At 47.8% G+C, this 16,818-nt stretch overlaps 1 protein-coding gene across 1 annotated transcript; it reads left to right on the top strand.

Annotated features, from left to right (window-relative positions):
* On the top strand, window positions 1-10,033 carry TMEM202 (transmembrane protein 202). The gene is made up of 5 exons (XM_004594715.3): window positions 1-112; window positions 347-602; window positions 7,993-8,142; window positions 8,476-8,607; window positions 9,709-10,033. The coding sequence occupies exons 1-5, from the start codon at window positions 32-34 to the stop codon at window positions 9,879-9,881; spliced, it is 792 nt and encodes a 263-aa protein (XP_004594772.2). The 5' UTR covers window positions 1-31; the 3' UTR covers window positions 9,882-10,033.
* Window positions 10,034-16,818: the final 6,785 nt, after the last annotated feature.

Genomic DNA, 16,818 nt, shown 5'->3' with positions numbered 1-16,818 from the left:
TGGCAGTTAGGACAGTGAACTGGCCACCAAGATGGAGAGCAATGAGAATTTAGTCCTGACTTTTTATAACCCTAAGGTTCCCAAAGTCAAGGGGAACAGGAAGTACCAAAGGGTGAGCAGGCTCCTAAGTGGAGGCCAGGTGGGAGGATGAGGACTTAGACAAAGGCAGGGCTGGACAGAGCATCCTAAAGGCAGAGAAAGTTGCACCCCCTCCCCCTGACACTCTGTAGGAAAAGATGTGCACAGATGAACCCCACACGGGGACACTTGAGGTGGAGAAGAGGAGAAGGCCCTGGGATTTAGGGGCTATCTTCCCAAGTGGGCAACATCTCCCTCCTCCTTGTAGCCTACTCTCCCCACCAACAAACACCCGAGTGCCTCAATGCCTCTCCGGAGGCGACAGCAGCACGTGAGTCAGACACACACCTACATCCGGATGTTCTGTGGCAGCCTCTCGGGCTTTGGCCTCTTCATGACCCTCTGCATGAGCCCCCTGAGCTGGGTGCAGTTGCTGGTGACCAAAGATGGTACGGAGCTCTACGCGGGACTCTGGACCCTGTGCAGCCACGAGTTGTGCTGGACTCACACACCCAAGCCGCCCTGTGAGTGCCACAAAATGACATGCTGACACATGCACCAGTCTCCTTTCTTCCTCCGGGGTCTCTCGGCCTTCACCTCTGCAGGTCCAGGAATGGGGCTCAGCTGAGGGTGAACAGAGCCGTGTTGTCTTTAGTATTCTCTTGCTCCATCCTGTCCCAGGGTATTTCGTGGTACAGCCCGTGGTTTGATAGCTATTTTTGTGCTACGTGTCAAAGGAGGTATTACTGTGCAGTTGGGGTGTTAAGATGCTTTGTAGAAAAGCCAGGTGTCCAGCCCTTCACCAGATCTGTTCTTCTGGGTTCACGTGTTCTAGCAGTAGTTGGGGATCTGGTGTTCCATGGCCTCAGCCCTACTGAGTCAATTGTGTCAAGTTTCGTGTGACTTTAAATAAGTCTGTGGGTACAATGCAAAACATTTTAGAAAATGTTTTGACATTTTTAAGAAGATTTATTTATTTTTATTGCAAAGGCAGATTTACATGCAGAAGGACAGAGAGAAAGATCTTCTATCCCCTGGTTCACTTCCCAAATGGCCACAATGGTCAGAGCTGAACCAAAGCTGGGAACCAGGAGCTTCCTCCAGGTCTCACATGCAGGTGCAGGCACCCAAGGCTTTGGGCCGTCCTCAACTGCTTTCCCAGGCCACAAGCAGGGGGCTGGAAGGGAAGCGGAGAAAATGGGACATGAACCGGTGCCCATATGGGATCTTGGCGCATGCAAGGCAAGGACTTTAGCCAATAGGCTAGCATGCTTGGCCCCCACATTTTTATCTTTGAACATTTGTTTATATTTGAAAGACACATACACGGAGAGTGAGAGAGAGAGAGAGAGAGAGAGAGAGAGAGAGAGAGAGAGAGAGAGAGAGAAAGAGAAAGAGGAGAGATCTTTCCATCAATTGATTGATTCCTCAAATGGCCTCAATGGTCAGGGCTGGGCCAGGCTGAAGCTAGGAGCTTGGACCTCCATTTGGATTTTCCACGTGGACAGTTGGGAACCTAAGCACTTTTTCCATGTTCTGTTGCCTTCCCAGGTGTGTTAGCAGGGAGCAGGCTTGGAAGTGGAACAGCAGGATGAAAATGGGCACTCATGCAGAATGCTGGCAGCACAGGTGGTAACTGTATCACATCACTGAACCCAGAATACTTTCTGGGGGCCAGAAGATTTCCTAGTAAAGACTTGGAAGACATATCTGTACCAATAGTATTCCAATCACCTGCAAGATAAACAGGTGTAGTGGAAGAAAACTTCAGGAGCAAAGCATTTTCTGCCTTTCTCAGAAGAGCAGGAATCAGCTTTCCAGGTCCCATAGTAACACATTGCTGTTGCATTTACCATTAAAGCAGGATCTTTTGAAGCAGCCTGCTGGGGGAGAGCCCAGACCAAAGGCAGGCAGATGGTCCAAATGCATTGTCAAGCACCCAGAAAAAGCAGGGCTTGTGTTTGTACCAGTTATAAAAGATAAAGACTGATAAAGATAAAGGCTGATAAAATTTCAGCTATCAAACAGATTTCAAAATGGTAGGTTTTGTTTATACAAGCATCCTGGGGGCTACCACAATGACTCATTGGCTAATTTTCTGACTGCAAGTACTGGCATCCCATCCAGTTAATGTCCCACATGTTCCACTTCTCAACCAGCAGGAAAAGCAGTAGAGAATGGCTCAAAGTCCTTGGGCACCCGTGTGGAAGACCTGAAAGAAGCCCCTGCTCCCAGCTCCGGATACACTCTGCTCTAGGCATTGTGGCCATTTGATGAACAAATTAACAGACGGAAGATCTTTCTCTCTGTTTCTGCTCTCTCTAAAAATCTGCCTTTATAAACAAAAATAAACAAATCTTTTTTTTAAAAGAGTAGTCTTATTATACAGGACCAGAAATTTAAGAATGTTCATCTCTACTTTTTGTAACAAAATACTAATTTATTTATGAAAGGTAAAATTACAAAGAGTAAGAGATCCCCCATCCATTGGTTCACTCTCAAATGACTGCAATGATCAGGGTTGGGCCAGGCTAAAGCCAGGAGGTTCAAATCCATCTGGATTTCCTGCATGGCTGGCAAGAGTCCAAGCACTTGGGTCATCTTTTGCTGTCTTCTTATCCACATTAACAAGGGACTTGGTCACAAGCAGAACACCTGTGGGTTGACCATGTCACGAGTAGCAGCTAAGCCCACTGTGCCACAGTGCCAGCCCCTTTTCAGATCTTTGGACTCAGTATTTCTACATGTAGAAATTAATGTTAAGGAAATAACTACAGATGGCATCCACAGATTATGCTGCAGTTACATTTAAACAACTGGGTTTCCAGACTAAAACTCAAGCTTTAAGATTATTGTTTAATAGATTCACATCTTGAAATGTTGTCACAGATCTAAACATTGATTTCTTAAAGGCCTGAATTTATTTTTAAACTGGATTGCTCATCGTTAACAGAATGGTCACTAAGCATCCCTTCAGGTACACAGTTATAAGAACCTGTTCTGGGGCCCGGCGCGATAGTGTAGCAGTTAAAGTCCTTGCCTTGAATGCGCCGAGATTCCATATGCTCGCCAGTTGGGATTAGAATAATCCCGGTGGCCCCATTTCCCATCCAGCTCCCTCTTGTGGCCTGGGAAAGCCATAGAGATCAGCCCAAAGCCTTGGAACCCTGCACCTGCGTGGGAGACCTGGAAGAGGCTCCAGGCTCCTGGCTTTGGATTGGCTCAGCTCCAGATGTGGCGGCCACTTGGGGAGTAAATCTTCCATCGGATGGAAGATCTTTCTCACTGTCTCTCCTCCTCTCTGGCTAATCGGTAGTTAAGATAGCAATGAAGCCACTGGTTGTGACACTTGCAACCTCTACCAAGGTGGCTGGGGGGATGTATCAGCTCTGCTTCCATTTCCAGCATCCTGTTAATTCATTTCCTGGGGGCAGGGGTATCAAGGGATGGCTCAAGTAGTTGAGAACCTGTGCCACTCACATGGGAGACCCAGATGGAGGTCCAGGCTCCTTAGCTTCAGCCTGGCTCAGTTTTGGCCATTGCAGGTATTTGGGGACATGAAAAAGGTAATGAGTACTTTGTTTCTCTTCCTGTGAAATTAAATAAATAAATAGATAGATAAATAGATAAATAAATAAACAATAAATAAAATGGGTAGATTCCATGTATTTTTGTTTTTAAATTTTTTTGATGATGATTATGTAGTTGAGAAGGGTGCGTGGCCATGCGGACCACTGATTAGGGTTGGCAAGGATTGAGGAATAGGGGAAGGTGGATGAGAATTTTGTTTTCGATTTTCTTTGTTATTTTTTTAAAAAGATTTTTTTTCCCTAGAAAGTCAGACTTACAGAGAGAAAGATTTTCCATCCACTGGTTCACTCCCCAAGTGGTCACAATGGCAGGAGCTAAGCTGATCTGAAGCCAGGAGCTAGGAGCTTCTTCTGGGTCTCCCATGCAGATGCAGGGTCCCAAGGCTTTGGGCTGACCTCTATGGCTTTCCCAAGCCAAAAGCAGGGAGCTGGATGGGAAATGGGAACACTGGGATTAGAACCAGCACCCATATGGAAACCTGGCACAAGGCGAGGACTTTGGCCACTAGGCTACCATGCAGGGCCCTCCAATTTTCTTTTTCTTCTTCCTGTATTTGGGAGATGGGGGAAGAAAAAGGAAGAAGTCACACCCAGTCTCCCACCTGCATCAGTACCCAGGAATGGGGGATGGCCACCTAATGCCAAACCAGGGTCTCCGATGTGGAGCATGCTCCCAGGGTACTGCTCTCAAGTGGTTTCAATAGATCTGAAATGCTGTCCATGTCGCCGATCCAAGGATTAGGAAATCCTTCCAAGGTCCATTGGCTGGGACATAGTCCACCTTAGAGTCTCCATTTGCCCAGATACTTACTGTCAATGCTTGGCTGAGGGAGTTGTCCAAATTGTCTACCCTCCATCCCCTGCTATGTTACCAGATGCCCTCTTCGATTCATTTTGATCCTATAGGAAACTGTACTACTCAGATTCTGATTTGGGAACGTTTGTATTTGGCTTCCTTTTAGTTGCATGAAAAAAAAACTCTGAAATTAACCAAATACGAGGTGTTTTTAGAGTCTGAAGTTAGGTGTCTCATTTGGTGAGGTAATTTGTTGTGTGTGGTTATACGGGTCTGTGCCTCTGTCTTAATTTGTGGCTGTGCACCTGTGAACCTCTTGCCCAGGTAGTTCTCAGGAGGTGCAGAGTGAAGAAAAAGAAGATTCAGGGAGTGCCAACACGAGGGTCTCCTGCTCAGAAGGAAGAAGAGAGGGGACTTGATGTTGTAGACCAGAGTTGGGCAGACAGTGTCTTAGCTAGGGCTCCTTCAGCTTTCAAATACTAGAACTGTTTCAGGATTTGGGGTAATCCCTTCAGCTCCTGACGATGAGCAGTCTCCACCGGGCTCCCAGATGGGCACAATCAGGTCCACAACCTCAGCCGTGGAGCAGCTCTCTCTCTCTCTCTCTCTCTCTCTCTCTCTCTCTCAACCGCTCAGAGTTCCCTGTGGATGAGCGTATGGGCTCCCCCATGGTGGAATCTGTCTAGCTTTCCATTGTCTCAGTTCCAGCAGGCATTAAAGGAAAGCCGGATTTCCAAGTGTATGAACCACATTGGTGCAACCAGGGTCACGCTCCCTTTCAGGAGATGGGCTGCCCTGGCTTTCTTCTGTTCTGACACTGTTCGCCTGTTGGGGCCACAGGGCATCTTATCCCTTAGTGCAGCTGTGCAGGTTCCCTGGACAGGGATTACTATTACTGATCGTATTGGTATTTGGCAGGTCATGGAGAATGACATGGAATGAAGGAGGCTGATCTTGGATTGGAATCAGCTAGATGCCTGGTGTCTTCTCTCTGGGTCTCCTAGAAACTGGATTTGGATTCTTAGGCTCTGCTGTGCTTAAGGCGCTTACAGAGGTGGAAATGAGCTGATCCGTGTTAACACTGAGAGGGATGGAATGTGAGACAGAGAGGAACCCCACAAGGGATGCTGAAGACCCTGCTGGGTCTGTGGTATCTCAGACAAGCTACATCCACTTGCAATTTTAAGCTCCTGTCCATTCCTTTAATCATCAGTAAAATATTTTTAAAGATTTCTTTATTTATTTGAAAGACGGTGTTACAGAGACATGAGAGAGAGAGCACAAGAGAGGTCTTCCATTTTCTGGTTTATTCCCCACATGACCACAAGAGCTAAAGCTGGGTCCCATGGGAGCCTGGGACTCCATCTGATCCTTCCACATGGGCAGCAGGGGCCTAAACCCCTCGGTCCTCTTTCCACTGCCTGCCAAAGCAACTTAAGCAGGGAACTGGATCTGTAGGGGAGCAGACAGGAACTCAAACTTGCACTTCAGTGTGGATTGCCAGCATCACAACTTGGGAAGCTTAAACAATGGTGCCACAACAGCAGCCCTAACTTCAGTAAAATATTGAAGGGAGGTTAAGGGAAGGACCCATTCTATGACAGGAATGTAGCAGCAAGAATTATGCCACCATTGCTTCCCCCACTGCTTCATCACCACTCAGCAGCAGCTGAGCCAAAGAAAACAGAGTCCTGGCGTCAAGAAGCAAGGGTGGACCGAGCAATGCAGAACTCCAGTGAGAGTTGGGGAGCTAGAATTGGGGATGTTTTAAACACAAATGTGAGCTGGACCTGGGCGACTCTCTGGAGGGCAGGGAGGGAGAGAGATGGAGGGGGAGGTAATGAGAGATCTTTTTGGAGCGTTCTGTTACTACAATGTGGCCAACAGGGGCTGGAAACCAGTGCACTGTAGCAGCTGAAGTAAAGATGATATCATTTGTTCGGTCACAGTGATTGAATCCTGTGCATGCGAGATACTTCTCTGCAAGGCAAAACACAAATAGAAACAAGTCCAAGTGCAACCATGAGTAAATGATTAAGGAAAATAATTAATATGAGAGACTATGATTTTTTTTACAAGTGTCTGAGGAATTTCAAGGGGCAAAAAAATCCACATGCCATCTAGCATTATGTTCACTATGTTTAGAAGGGTAAAAAATTATGAGAAATAAACAAGAGAATGCCAGTGATACGCGCCTTGAAGTAGTGGGGTTGTAGCTAGTGTCTTTCCACCTCTTTGTATGTTTTACTTCTAGAATTAGAAGCAATAGTTAAAAAAAAGAAAAAAAGAAAAGATTGACAGGGGTCAGTGCAGTGACTCAACAGGCTAATCTCCCCTTGCAAATGCCAACACCCCCATATGGGTGTCGTTTCATGCCCTGGCCACTCCACTTTTGATCCAGCTCCCTGCTTATGGCCTTGGAAAGCAGTAGAGGATGGCCCAAAGTCTAGGGAGCCTGCAACCATGTGGGAGATCCGGAAGAAGCTCCTGGCTCCTGGCTTTGGATCAGCTCAGCTCCAGACACTGCGGCTGCTTGGCAAGTGAGCCAGCGGATGAAAGATCTTCCTCTTTGTCTCTTCTTCTCTCTGTAAATCTACCTTTCCAATAAAAATAAAATAAATCTCAAATCAAAATATAAATAAATATTTAAAAATCTATACATTTATTTGAAAGTCAGAGTTACAGAGAGAGGGAGAAAGTGAAAGATAAATCTTTTTTTAAAGATTTATTTATTTTTATTGGAAAGTTAGATATACAGAGAGGAGGAGAGACAGAGAGGAAGAACTTCGGTCCAATGATTCACTCCTTAACAGCTGAAATGCCTGGAGCTGAGCCAATCCGAACCCAGGAGCCTGGAGCCTCTTCTGGGTCTCCCACATGGTTGCAGGGTCCCAAAGCTTTGGGCCGACCTCGACTGCTTTCCCAGGCCACAAGCAGGGAGCTGAATGGGAAGTCAGGCCGCCAGGATTAGAATTTCGGTGCTCATATGGGATCCCAGTGCATGCAAGGCTAGGACTTTAGCCGTAAAGCTACCATACCAGCCCCAAGAGAGATAAATCTTATAAACCCTGGTTCACCTCCAGATGATCGCAACAGCTGGAACTACATTCCTCCAAAGCCAGGAACCAGGAGCTTCTTCCAGGTCTCCCATGTGGGTACGAGGATCCAAGGATTTGGTCCATCTTTGTTATTTCCCAGGATCATTATCGTGGAACTGGACTGGAAGTAGAGCAGCCGGAATACAAACCAATGCCCATACAGGATGCTGGCATTCCAGGTGGTGGCTTACTTGTCCCCTCAAATAGTTTTATGTTGGCCATTCCTCTGATAAGCTGGTTCACACCTAAGTTAGAGGCCAGGAATATGTTTTGAGGGCCTTGAGTTTAACAATGAAGAATTTGCCGGGTTCTTGTTTGTGCCCGGATGCTGTGTGGCCAGCTGGGCTTTCTCCTTCTCTGACACCGTGTAACTTCGTTAAGGGAGGCTCCTGCCTGAGTGAAAGGAGCCTCTGCTTTCCTCCTTCTGCAGATTTCCTCCAGTTTTCCAGGGCTGCCTTCATCCTCTCCATCCTCACCATACTTGTTGGCCTTGGTTGGCTCTTATTCTCTTGCCTGCCCAGAAGAGGAAGTGTGGTCGCCAACTTGGATCTGAAGGTATCCATGCTCAGCTTCACCTCAGGTACAGATCTAGACCGGCGGGATGACACCAGGTAAAATAGCCAAGGTGATGGGGCTTCCTCTGAGGAGCTTCCAAGATCTCCTCCTTGCCTCTGCTTTTTCACCCCCGACTCACATTGTCAGCTGTGACTGTATACAACACACCTTAGCTGAATCACATAGTACCGGAGCCCCCGACACACATGCTTCCTGTCCTTCATCTGGATGAATCCCCAAATTCTCCTTTTATTCCGGCCGCATTCATGGGTTCTGTGGGTTTCCTCAGAGCTAGGGGCAGTGGTCAAGCCAGACCTGAGCCATGAATGGTTACTGACTGCTTTCCCTCTCATCCCAGCTTCCTGCTTGCTCATATGCCTCAGCCTGTTTCTGGAACATGTGAACTGGCATTGCAAGGATGTCATGGAGCCAGATCTCCTGTGGACTTATTATCTGAACTGGTGGAGTGACTTCTTATACACATTTGCTGGTGAGTTGGTCCCTTGCCCTATGCTAGGAGGATGGGAGGGAAAATGGCTTCTGAAAAGGGAGATGGAATCCGGGAGACTTGGAAGTTCTGGCTGCCCCTTAAGAACATTTGTACCTGGAGAAATGCTATGGCATGGACGAGGAGACATGGGTTTTATGTCCTAGAGTTAGTAACCTGTTTTACCACCCAAATGAGGTGTGAGAAGATCGAATAACAGAGAAAATAGTAGTACCTTGCTTGAATGCAGTAGGTCCAAATGTTATTTTTAAAAATATTTATTTTATTTTACTTGAAAATTGGAGTTACAGAGAGGGAGTTACAGAGAGCAATATCTTCCATCTGCTGGTTCACTCCTCAGTTGGTCACAACAGCCAGAGCTGGGCCAGTACAAAGAGGGGAACCAGAAACATCTTCTTGGTTTCCCACAGGAATTCAGAAGCCCAGGCACGTGGCCTATGCTCTGCTGCTTTCCTAGGCCATAAACAGGGAGCTGGATCGGAAATGAAGCAGCTGTGACTAGAACCAGAACCTGTATGGGTTGTTGGTGCTGCAGGCTGAGGATTAACTATGCCACTGCACCAGCTCCTCAAATGTTATTCTAAACAGCCAGGGAAATTTGAAGACTCAAGAAGAACACTGTAAGTTAACTTGGCTCTGCTGGTGTGAAAGTACATTCATTGGTACGAGGCCTTCGGCCTTGGTATGAAATGATGACAAAGCTGGTGTGGCATAGGGGTTATACCACTGCCTGTGACACTGGCCTGCCATATGAGCACTGGTTTGGTTTGAGTCCTGGCTGCCCCTCTTCCCATCCAGCTCCCTGCTAAAGCGCCTGAGAAAGCAGCAGGAGATGGCCCAAGAGCTTGAAGCACTGCCACCCAGAAAGAGTTCTAGGACCTGGGTCTTGATTTATCCCAGCTGCAGCCACTGGGGCCATTGGGAGAGAAAACCAACAGAACTCTCTGTTTATCCCTCTCCCATCCCTGTAACTGCCTTGAAAATGACTTTTTTTTAATCCTAAAATAAGGGGGGGGGAGGGGAATGAGTAAGAATGGAAAAAGCCAGACAATCATCTGTATGTTGGTATTTCTCCTCTCCTAGGCATCATCAGTTTCCTCAACTACATATCTGTCATGTCTATTCCCTCGGACGAAAAGGCTTCCATGCCTCACCCAATGGAGAAGTCTCGCCTGGGGATTGGTCCCGCAATGACAGAGGTGCCTGATGATGCCAAGGAGTCAGGATCTTCCACAGAAGCTACACATGAAACTTAAGCCAGTGACGAAGCACAGGATGGTGGGCAACCACAGCAACACCTCTCTGCTGACCGTCTCACAAAAAGCAGGAGTCGCAGACTCCAGTATGGTGCAAGTTCTGGAAAACCTTCCCAACATCATGTCCACATCATTAAAGCTGGTGAAATGTCTTTTGTGGTGTGTTCAAACCTAAAATGTGTATGATGGTCATCAGGAAACTTGTGAACACTCACTGAAGAAAAACATTCCTGGAAGAAGTTAAGGTCGCGAGTAAGACTGTAGGAATAGAAGCAGTGATGTATGGAGCTGAGGGGTGCCAGGGGCGACAGGGGGTAGAAAGTCATTGATGTGGTTAGGATGCAAGGCACGAGGACTCTCTGCTGAATCTGTATGGGAGAAATTCCCAGAAATAAGATAAATGGCAATGGACATAATCTCTCCTGCCCACAGAGAGTTGTGGACTCTAGGGTATCCATGAGACCCTGTTTCCTGGAAACACTTATAGTCTATTAGTCTCCCTGTATGCCATTCTTTTTTTTTTTTAAGACTTATTTATTTTTATTTGAATGGCAGATTTTACAAAGAAAGAGCAAGATCTTCCATCCTTTGGTTCACTTCCCAAATGGCCACAATGGCTAGAGCTGAGATGATCCTAAGCTGGCAGTTGGGAGCTTCTTCCCAGTTTTCTACATGGGTGCAGGGGTCCGAGGAGTTGGGCCATCCTCTGTCGCTTTTCCAGGCCCTAAGTAGGGAGCTGGATCAGAAGTGGAGCAGCCAGGACCCAAACTGGCATCCATACAGGATGCTGGCACTACAGGCGGAAGACCAGCTTTCTCTACCACTGAGTCAGCACCCCCTCCACCCTTCAGATGCCATATTTAAATATTCATTTTTGGGGCTTAGCGTAATAGCTCAGTAGCTAAATCCTCATCTTGCATTTTCAGGATACTATGTGGATACTCATTCATGTCCTAGCTGCTTCACTTCCCATTCAGCTCCCTGCTTGTGGCCTGGGATATCACTGGAAGATGACCCAAAGCCTTGGAACCCTGTACCCACATGGGGGATCCAGGGGAGGCTCCTGGCTCCTGGCTTTGGATTGGCTCAGTTCCGGCCATGGCAGCCACTTGGGGAGTGAACCAGTGAACATAAGATCTTTCTGTCTCTGCTTCTCTCTGTAAATCTGACTTTCTAAGAAAAATTAAATCTTCATAAAATACATATTTTTTTTTAGCGACTGAGAAATGGAAAGGCAGTGCCCACAGCAGCCTGAGCTGGATGCAGACTGAACTCCATCTGAGTCTCCCACGTGGATGGCAGGGGCCCTGCCACTCAAGACTTCCCTGCTGAGTCTCCCACGTGGATGGCAGGGGCCCTGCCACTCAAGGCTTCCCTGCTGAGTCTCCCACATGGACGGCAGGGGCCCCGTCACTCAAGGTTTCCCTGCTTTCTGCCAGGAAGTGCATTAGAGGGAAGCTGGGGTCAGGAGCTGGAGTGGAGACTGGAACATTGTCTTTTGATGAGGGATGCCAGCATCCCTACTATCAGGCCAAACTCGTATTGTGACTCTTGATTCCTTAAGCATTAGTTATGTTTTACTGAGCCAGAGGGGACGAAAGGCCTTCTTAAGCATATGTAAGAACTTGAGAAATATCATCAACTTTTTGGTGTGTGCAGGTGTGTGCACCTGTTTGTGAATACACACACACACACACTCACACTTGCATCTTGTTTTGTCCTGCCTTAGAAAATTCATCTCTTGGGGCAGGCATTCGGCACAGCTGATAAGGTATCACTTGGATATGCCCACAGTCCGTATCCAGCATATCCTGGGTTTGGTTCCCATCTCTGATTCTGATCCAACTTACCTTGGAGGAGTGGGGCAGCAAGTGCTGGCTGCGGTACTGGAATCCCGGCCATCCCCGTTGGAGATTCAGATTGACTTCCAGGGTACAGATTTTGTGCATTTTGGGGATAAACCAGCAGGTGGGAGTTCTCTCTCTCCTTATTTCCCTGCTTCTCTTTCAAGTAATATAAAAATCAATCAAGAAAAAAAGGAGAAAAAGCCATCTTTTATGCACTGGCAGGTGATTTGCAAAGTCTTGCTTCACCTCCTTGCAGATGTTGCTCTGCCACTAATAGGCCTGTCTCCAGGGCCCACTGCCCCTCGTTGAGGCCTCTCTGCACCAAACTCCATTCTAGACGTTGGCTAGCAAAGCACTTACTGGTTTCACAATCAGGACACTTTGGTTTGCACACTTCAATCACATGACTCAAGTGATAAGTTGCCAAACACTGGTGACCTAAGAGGGATCTTTTTTTTTTTTTAATTTATTTTTATTGGAAAGTCAGATATACAAAGAGGAGAAGAGACAGAAAGGAAGCTCTTCCGTCCAATGGTTCACTCCCCAGGTGACTGCAACGGCTGGTGCTACGCCGATCCAAAGCCAGAAGCCAGGAACTTCTTCCACGTCTTCTGCATGGGTGCAGGGTCCCAAGGCTTTGGGCCATACTCAACTGCTTTCCCAGGCCACAAGCAAGGAGCTGGATGGGAAGTGGGGTCACTGGGATTAGAACTGGTGCCCATATGGGATCCTGGGGCACGTTCAAGGTGAGGACTTTAACTGTTAGGCCACCGTGCCGGGGCCCTACCTAAGAGGGATCTTAAGTGCAGGGAGAAGGTAGCAGGTCTGAGGTCCAGAAGCTGGAAAACATGAAGGCAGGAGATGCTATTGGGGCAGAAGAGGCTGCAGTGTTACAGATGTAGCTGTACACAGAGACAACCTCTTTTAACCCTCTGCATGTAGCCACCCCCATGAACATGAAATGGTACTGCAGGATGGATTTAATTTACATTTCTTTGATGACTAATGCTCTGAAACCCCCTTTTCACAACCCTTTGCATATCTTCCATTGTAAGTGTCTCATTTTGATCATGATGTCATCTTCTTATTATTAGTTGTAGCAGTTCTTTTTATATTTTGCAGACAAGTTGTTAGGCATGTTTTGCATTTATGGTTTGTGTATTCATGTTCTTTATGGTGCCTCTTGATGACCAGGAATATTAAACATTAACCACTTAAGTTTCTAGTTGTATTATTCACTACTGTAGATCTGCCTGGTGGGGCCAGTTCATCCTGGAAAATTTGTCATAGCTCTGGTCACAGGAATCTACTGGGAGCCATTGGCAGCTTCGCTCTCTTTCATGAACTCTGGGGTCTGGGGACGCACACTGGGGGTTGTCAGAGTGCACCTGAGATTGTGCATGTGTTCAGTCCCAAGGGCAGGTGGGGAGCAGGAAGGGAAAGGCCCCAGGCTCGTGTGGTGTGCCCGTGGGCCATGCTTGGGGTCTGGTGCATGCACTTGTGTCCCAGGCAAGCAGCGAGCTAAGGTCCCAGACCTGCACTCATGCCAGAGGACCAGGTTTGGGAACCCGTCTATGATGTTGGATCTCTGGTGGGCAGGCAGAGCTTCAGCCCAGCGTGCCACCCCACCAGAAGGCTGAGCTTGGGAAGACTGGCCTGGGAACCATAGATGGATCACAGGGATTATATATTGAACAGGGTAGAGGGTATGGGGATGTGTGGGAGGACCAGTGAGGAAGTATGTTGCAGGTGAGGAATGACTTCTGGGGAATTTCCACCAATAAGGCCATTATACTTGCAGGTAAGTGAGGGGGCTGAGACCAAGTGGTTTAGAAGGGGAAAGCTGGAAGATCTTTCTGGACCAAACTAATGTACCTGCCCTAGTGGGAGACCTGAGTTGGGCTCCTTAGCATCAACCACCGCTGACCACCAACCACCAGTGCACACAAAAGCTAGGGCTGGGAGCCTACCTGGCAGAGCCGGATCACAGTACCCACAGTGAGTATTGGAACAGGGTACTGGTCACGTTAGGCTGGGTCATGACGCTAAGCATCACATGAGAGAATCAGGTCTGGAGGTGAATTCTGTGGGGGGAGGAATGTGTGGTCCAACTACTATGGAATTTAAGAGCTGGCAATATTGACAGACTGAACAAGGCATGACCATGGAACCCTCTGGTGCTCATGAGAGCCAGGGAGGATGTAGGACGGGCTGGGCTAGGTCTCAGTTCCCGCCGATTCATGTGAAAGCTGTGTCTGAGCATGGACCACGTGTGACTGGGCTGTATCACTCAACAGAAAGAACTGGAATGGGCGCGGGTCACAACACCAGCCAATTTACATTAGGGCTGGGACTGGGGGTTGGCTGGGCTGGGCTAGGTTGCAGCACCCACCAGCATGAACTGGAACTAGGGGCAGACCTGGCTGGATCAGTCTACAGCACTTGCCAGCAAGCGCTGAGGTGAGACAGGCCATGCAACATTGGGCTGCAGACTGGGACTGGGGGCAGACCAGGCATGGCAGGGATACAATACCTGTTGGACTGCATATAATCTGGGTTAGGGGGAGAGCCAGGCTGGGCTAACCGACTATACCCATTATTGCATGCATAAATCAGAGTAAGAGCAGGCTGATTGGGTTTTGCTGCAGCATCAGCTGGAAAGTGCTAGGACTGCGGGCAAATCCAATGAAGCTAGACTGCAGAACCACCTGGAGAGTGTAAGATCTGAGACTGAGAGTGGGTCCAGTATGGAAACTGTGGGCACCTCTCTGATGGATTGCAACTCACACTTATGAGCATGACAACCAGAGCTGGAGGCAGGCCTGGCTAGTTAGGTGGTGGCACCTGCCGGCGTGAGTATGGGCTGGATAGTGGGGTTGGTTGGGTTGAGCTAGGTTTCAACGCCCACTGGCTTATACGAGAGCTGAATGGGATCTGGGATAGACTGGATTGGTCTTCTGCGCACACTGTCAAGCACAGGAACTAAAGCTGGGACTGAGCCTAGTGGAGGTTATTGGGTGTTTCTCTGGTTAGGCTGCAGCTCCCACTGGTGTACGTGAAGGTTGAGTGTGTGGCGGGAAGGGTTGGGCAGGGCTGCAGCACCCTTTGGTTTGCATAGGAGACAGGGCTGGAAAAAGAACTGACCTAGCAACCGCCACTACCAGTGTATGCGCAGCCTGATCTGGTTGATGGACCGAGCCGTACCCTGTACTGGCAAACACATACAAGAATCAGATCTGGGCCTGGCGGCGTGGCCTAGCAGCTAAAGTCCTCTCCTTGAATGTGCCAGGATCCCTAATGGGCACCGGTTCTAATCCCAGCAGCTCCACTTCCCATCCAGCTCCCTGCCTGTGGCCTGGGAAAGCAGTCAAGGACAGCCCAAGGATTTGGGACCCTGCACCCGTGTGGGAGACCCGGAAGAGGTTCCTGGTTCCCGACTTCGGACACACTGGCAGTTGCGCTCACTTGGGGAGTGAATCATCGGACGGAAGATCTTCCTCTCTGTCTCTCCTCCTCTCTGCATATCTGACTTTGTAATAACAATAAATAAATCTTTAAAAAAAAAAAAAAAAAGAATCAGATCTATTATCACTTCAGACAAGGGTTCTTAAGGAATCTCCCTAGCTGAACCATGATGAAAATCACAGGACTGTGGAGTGTATGTGTCAGGACTGTGGAGTGTATGTGTCAGAACCAGGTCTCCTCAGTGACTTATATGGAACAGTGGACAGCATGTCCAAATGCACATGGAGGATATGATTATCCTTTGGAGCCTACAGAGGACATCTGGTACAGTAACAGAAGGAGGGCAGAACAGATTGATCAACTACCCCAGCCAAGCATTGACAGCAAATATCTGGGTGAATGGAGACTCTAAGGTGGACTATCTCAGCCAATGTACCTTGGAAGGATTTCCTTATCCTTGGATCAGTGAGATCAACAGCACTGAATTATCGAAACCAACTTAAGCAAAACCCTTGGAGCATGCTCCTCATTGGGGACCCTGGGATGACACCAGGTGGCTGTTCCCCATCCCTGGGAGGCTGGGTGTGGCTTCTCTTCTCTTTCCCCTTCCCCTACTTGCAGGGAGAAGAAAAATAAAATTTGGTAACAATGATCTCACCTAATTTCCCCTAATCCTCAACCTTCTCACCCTATTCAACTATGTAAACATCATTAAAAATAACATTTTAAAATGCTCCTCTTTAACTTTGTGTTTAGCAGCTTTCTTTTAATATGTTTGTATTCATCCTGCTATTGATTCTTTGAAATATTTGGCTCTAGATGTCCATGTCTCATGTTGAATTTGCTAAGTGTAAAAAAAAAACACTAAATGTTTAAAGATTAAGTACTCTTTATGTCTCAGTTCCACTCATTCTGGGAGTCTTGCTTTCTTGAATCTATTTTTTAAAGATTTATTTAATTTTATTGGGTTTTTTTCGCAAATTTTTTTTATTACATTGCATTATGTGACACAGTTTTTTTTTTAAAGATTTATTTTTTTTTTTATTGCGAAGTCAGATATACAGAGAGGAGGAGAGACAGAGAAGAAGCTCTTCTGTCCGTTGATTCAATCCCCAAGCAGTCACAACAGTTGGAGCCGTGCTGATCTGAAGCCAGGAGCCAGGAGCTTCTTCTGTGTCTCCCACACAGGTGCAGGGTCCCAAGGCTTTGGGTCGTCCTTGACTGCTTTCCCAGGCCACAAGCAGGGAGCTGGATAGGAAGTGGAGCTGCCGGGATTAGAACCGGCACCCATATGGGATCCCAGGGCGTTCAAGGTGAGGACTTTAGCCACTAGGCCACGCCGCCGGGCCCGTGACACAGCTTTATAGATACTGGGATTCCCCCCACCCCTCCCCAAACCCGCCCCCCCCATGGTGGATTCCTCCACCTATTTAATTTTATTGTAAAGTCAGATATACAGAGAGAGGAGGAGAGACATAGAGGAAGATCTTCCATCTGATGATTCACTCCCCAAGTGGCTTCAGTGGCTGAAGCTGAGTCAATCTGAAGCCAGGAGTCCAGAGTCTCTTCCAGGTCTCCCATGCGGGTGCAGGGCCATCCTCAACTGCTTTCCCAGGCCACAAGCA

Source organism: Ochotona princeps, chromosome 6 (assembly GCF_030435755.1).
Source record: "Ochotona princeps isolate mOchPri1 chromosome 6, mOchPri1.hap1, whole genome shotgun sequence".
NCBI lineage: Eukaryota > Metazoa > Chordata > Mammalia > Lagomorpha > Ochotonidae > Ochotona > Ochotona princeps.
Note: the sequence above shows the minus strand (reverse complement) of the source record. Positions and strands in the feature narration are given on the sequence as shown.

Coding starts and splice junctions, on each gene's coding strand:
- TMEM202 (XM_004594715.3), top strand. CDS start 32: ATGGAGAGCAATGAGAATTTAGTCCTGACTTTTTATAACCCTAAGGTT. Junction 8,143..8,475: donor CATGCTCAGCTTCACCTCAG/GTACAGATCTAG, acceptor CTCTCATCCCAG/CTTCCTGCTTGCTCATATGC. Junction 8,608..9,708: donor CTTCTTATACACATTTGCTG/GTGAGTTGGTCC, acceptor CTCCTCTCCTAG/GCATCATCAGTTTCCTCAAC.